The following is a 5,187-nucleotide window of genomic DNA, read 5'->3' on the forward strand; positions in this document are numbered from 1 at the left end:
GACACTAACAGAATAGGGAGTCTCAACCAGTAAGCACATCCCCGGAGGTAAGAAGAGAAAGGTTTCGGCACAATTTATATACAGTTCAAATAATATCAAAGCGGTAAAAGCAGCATTTAGCACATTAGGCTCAAAACATGTAATAATCAGATAATAAATAAAGCCAAATAATAACAATTATTCTAAGCTCGAATTCTTAACCCTGAACCAGTGGTTCTGGGTGTAAAATCCCCAGCAGAGTCGCCAGAGCTGTCACACCTCCTTTTTCCGCGCCCGCGGGGCGCAGGGGGAGTTTTTTCCAATTAAAGGACAATCGAAACGGGATTGGTTTAATTATTTCAGAGTCGCCACTTGGGAGATTTAGGGTGTCCCAAGTCACCAATTTTAATCCCGAATCGAGGAAAAGAATGACTCTATATTATGGTCTGCGTACCAGAAATCCGGATAAGGAATTCTGTTAACCCGGGAGAAGGTGTTAGGCATTCCCGAGTTCCGTGGTTCTAGCACGGTCGCTCAATTGTTATATTCGGCTTGATTATCTGATTTTATACAAGTATGAACTTATGTGCAAATTTTGACTTTTAACCGCTTTATTATTATTGTTTTTACAAGAATGTGAACATCGCTTAAAACACGTCTTTGGACTGCGTCACATGAAATGCACCCACAATCCAGAACGCATTTTATTTGATGTTTTGAGATTCGGATTTGGGTCGCATAAAATGCACACCCGAGCTTAAGAAAGTAAATTATTAAACACGCGCCTAAAGAGACTATCACGTTAATATTTTGGGAAGGCCACGAAATTCACTAAGCGGCCCTCCTGAATTCTAAGTAATTTAAAACAAGTATTTACTGAGGGCCCCGCAATTTGTATTTTTATTCGGCGAGGCTCATCTCGTTCTTATTTTTTTTAAAGGAATTTGCAACGTCATGGAAATGCATCTCGGGCCACGCCACAATCAATGCGCCCGTGACTAGAGACATATTTCGACTCCGTTGAGATTTGGATTTGGGTCACATAAATGTGCACCCGAGTTTAGGGAGATAACATTATTAAATGCGCGCCTAAAGCAACTAGCGCATTATTATTTTAGGTGGGACCGTGAAATTTTCCAAACGGCCCGTCCCGGTATCTAAGTGTTTAATACATACATTTAGAGGGCCCCGCGGCTTGTGCATTTTTTCTTTTCTTCTTTTTTTTTTTTTTTATTTGTTTTCTTTTCTTTTTTTTTTGCGAGGCTCGTCTCATTTTTACTATTTAAGGGCAAACTTAAAACAACTACGATTTCCTACTAGTGAAGCCATCCGAGATTAAACAAAAAAAAATGATTCTAACAGGTAATAATATCCATGGTAAAAATGAAAAATAGAATAACCTTGTTCATATGCTCATATTTACTTTAAGCATGCAGTAACCAAACATAAAATACCATTTTTAACACAACAACAAAAATTGCATCGTTGACATTCATAAATATAGAATATTTTCATTTATTGCCTTGAATCATAACATGCGAAACGAACAAAATGAAACAAGGGACGAAGAACACCAACCTTCGAACCTCGACAATCCTAGAACGACAAACAGTGCTTCCCACAGAACTCGAACCGGACTTCACTGAACAAGGAACAATGATGAAACCTCGGACAAAACACCTCGACGAGCAATAGCAAACTCACCGGAAAAACAGAAAGCTCGGACCAAAGTCGAATCGAGGCAACCAACAGCTGCTCGACAATGCCGACAGTAGTAAGGTCGACGCCAGGGGGGCTGCTGACGGGCTTAGGGCAGTGACGTTTGGTGGTGGTGTTGAGCTGGTTTTTGGACGTGAGGGGAGTGTCACGACTGGAGGGTCAGTTACGAGAGGGTTCGACGGGTCTGGTTTTTCCGGTGGGAAGCTTAGGAGGAGGAGGGGTCGTGGTCGTTGATGGTGGTTATGGCGTCGGGGCAGGTGGTCGACGAGACTGGTCAGGAAGGTGACACAACAGTGGTGGTGGTGTTCGGACAGTAGTCGATGGCCGGGGTTGGATGGGTCGTTTGGTGAGTTGAAGAAGAAGACGATGGTGTCTTCCTCTTCAGGTGGTTTGGCTTTTTGGCGACGGGGACGCGACGGGCCTGTTTGGTCACGACAAGGGGTCGACGGAGGGAAGGGATCGTTTGTGGTGGTGTTGAGGAGCTGGGGGGTTCAGACTGTGGAAGGGCTGGAATGGAGGGTTTTTGCGTGGTTTTACAGCAGGGTTTCTTGGTTTTTCGAAGGAGGAAGACGATGGTGGTTTTGGGTAGGGTTAACGATGGTTTAGGGTGGTGTTTGGTGGTGACGGGGAGCTAAACGGAGGTCTGTTTGGTTGTTGACGGAGGGGGTTAGCTATGGCTTCTTCTTCTTCTTCTTGAGGAAGAAGAAACGTGAACAGTACATGTTTTCAAAAAATTCCCAAGTCCTCCCTTTTCCAGTCCAAGTCTCGTGCATTTGTATGGGTTTGCCCCAAAAAATGAGCCCCACGCGTGGTGGGGTTCGAGACTTATGTCCCCCACGCGTGGTGGGGTTCCCCATGTGTCCTGGACACGATTTATTATGGGCTAGGTCCGAAAATTAGGCCTAAAACCGGGTAGTTTAAACCTGAATATTATTCTTTTGCCCGGACCCGAGAAATAGGAACACGTTGCTTAACTAGTCCTATGTAAGCAAAATAACTACCAAAAATAAGCCTAGTATTTAAACAAAACTATATCTTTTTAAATATTTTTCAAGGTTTAACATAGCTACAAAATATTAATAAAACTATTTTTTGTAATTTTCGTTTTTCAATATTAAGATAAAATATGAAGTAATATTTTTTGTATTTTCAAAGTTAAAATGACTATAAAACCTTAATAGAACTATATTTTATTTATTTTTCTGTAATTTTCGAAATAATATAAAGTACAAAAATAAAGTGCAATTTTTGTATTTTTTCAAACTTGTGAGAGATACATAAACTAAAATTTATATATATATTTTTTGAATTTTTTTTTTCTTTTTGCAACGAAATAAAGTAAAAATAGTTAAAATAGCTAACTGGACCCAATTTCACATATTCACGCTAAAAATGTGAAAATTCTCGGGGAGGGTCAAAAATCACGTGCTTACAATACTGTCCTAAAGAGAAAAAGGTAATTGTTAGCACAAATGCCACGTTTCTTGAAGAGGACTATTTGATGAACCATGTCCATAGAAGTAAACTCGTTTTATGGGAGCTTAGCAAAGGAATGGAAACTCAGTCATCTGAAAAACAAAACGACCAGATCCAAAGCCCGAAAGTCGATTTTGACATACCATTGCATTTTAGTAGTGGGAAAAATGTCGATAGACTTAACGTCCTGCAAGAACAAGTGCTTGAAGTCATACTACCACAAAGTAATGGAAGTCATGTTGAGCAGACTGCACAACAGGAAGAAGTCGTTGATATCCCTGTGGATAGCATGGAGACTCAGGTTCCTAATGATGATGTGGTTCAACCACAAAATCAAAATGATGTAGTTGTAACTGATGTACTGCGTAGTCGTAGTGAGAGAGAAATTAGACAGACCGTTTGTTATATGCTCTTGGGAGAATCATATGATAGGATCCCTGAAGAGCCTACCTCCGAACCTATCAATTATGACCAAGCACTACATGATAAAGATGCCGATAAGTGGGTTGCTGCTATGAAATCAGAGATGGTGTCTATGTACTCTAATCAAGTCTGGGATCTTGTAGAACCAGCTGATGGGGATAAACCCATTGGATAAAAATTGATCTATAAGAAAAAGAGAGGTGTATACGGAAATGTACAAACTTTTAAGGCAAGGCTTGTAGCGAAAGGGTTTACTCAGAAAGAAGTGATCGATTATGAGGAAACTTTCTCGCTAGTAGCCATGCTTAAGTCTATAAGGATTCTCTTATCTATTGCTGCTCATTATGATTATGAGATTTGGCAAATGGATGTCAAGACAGCTTTCCTTAATGGAAGTCTTGATGAGTGTATCTATATGATGCAACTAAACGGTTTCGTGGAAAGTGGCAAGGAACACATGTTGTGTAAGTTTAAAAGGTCCATTTATGGACTAAAACATGCATCTAGGGCATGAAACACTTGTTTTGACAAGGCGATTAAAACTTTTGGTTTTGATCAGTGCCTTAACAAGTCTTGTATATACAAAAAATAGGATGGGGACAAAGTGGCGTTTTTAATCTTGTATGTAGATGACATATTGCTCATAGAAAATAATGTGGGTATGTTGGATTCAATCAAACAATGGTAGTCCACGCACTTCGATATGAAAGATTTGGGAGAAGCGGCTCATATCCTTGGGATCAAGTTCTTGCTAAATCGCAAGAAAAGGATATTAGGCTTATCCCATGCTTTTTATATTGATACAATACTCTCCAGGTTTAGCATGCATGATTCCAAGAAAGGATTTCTCCCTTTCAGGCATGGAGTTTCTCTATCTAAAGATCAGTCTCCTAAAACTAATGGAGAGATAGAAAAGATGAAAGCGGTCCCCTATGCATCTGCTATGGGGAGTCTGATGTATGTTATGTTATGTACTAGACCTGATATCTGCTTTGTCGTTGGCGTTGTTAGCAGATTTCAGTCTAATCCTGGAAGAGAGCATTGGACAACGGTTAAGCATATAATCAAGTACCTGAAAAGGACTAGGGATTACATGCTAGTCTACCACTCGGATGAACTTGTGCCTATTGGGTACACTAATTCAGATTTCCAATCAGATAAAGATTCTAGAAAGTCTACCTCGGGAAATGTGTTAACTCTGGGAGGTGGAGCCATAAGTTGGAGGAGCATCAAGCAAACTTGTATTGCTGATTCCACCATGGAAGACGAATATGTGGCTGCCTCTGAGGCAGCCAAAGAGGCGATTTGGCTTGAGAACTTCCTAAGAGAATAGAATGTGGTTCCCTCGATTCAAGCACCAATAACACTTTATTGTGATAATAGTGGTATGGTTGCAAATTCAAAGCAGTCGCGAAGCCATAAAAGAGCAAAGCACATTGAGCGTAAATATCATTTAATTCGTGAGATAGTGCAAAGAGGGGATGTAGTAGTCACCAAGATTGCGTCGGAGAACAACTTGGCGGACCCGTTTACTAAGAGCTACAAAAGATTTTTGATAGGCATGTAGACGGAATGGGTGTCAGAATTGTA

General features: G+C 40.4%; 2 protein-coding genes across 2 annotated transcripts; both read left to right on the forward strand.

The window, feature by feature from the left end:
- The first annotated feature begins 3,250 nt into the window (after nucleotides 1-3,250).
- On the forward strand, nucleotides 3,251-3,772 carry LOC104226445 (uncharacterized). The gene has a single exon (XM_009778459.1). The coding sequence runs from the start codon at nucleotides 3,251-3,253 to the stop codon at nucleotides 3,770-3,772; it is 522 nt and encodes a 173-aa protein (XP_009776761.1).
- A 126-nt stretch (nucleotides 3,773-3,898) lies between these two features.
- Nucleotides 3,899-4,930, forward strand: LOC138875513 (secreted RxLR effector protein 161-like). Its single transcript, XM_070154349.1, has 3 exons — nucleotides 3,899-4,061; nucleotides 4,227-4,281; nucleotides 4,414-4,930. Exons 1-3 carry the CDS (start codon nucleotides 3,899-3,901, stop codon nucleotides 4,928-4,930), a joined length of 735 nt encoding a protein of 244 aa, XP_070010450.1.
- Nucleotides 4,931-5,187: the final 257 nt, after the last annotated feature.

Source organism: Nicotiana sylvestris, chromosome 8, assembly GCF_000393655.2.
Source record: "Nicotiana sylvestris chromosome 8, ASM39365v2, whole genome shotgun sequence".
NCBI classification, from domain to species: domain Eukaryota; kingdom Viridiplantae; phylum Streptophyta; class Magnoliopsida; order Solanales; family Solanaceae; genus Nicotiana; species Nicotiana sylvestris.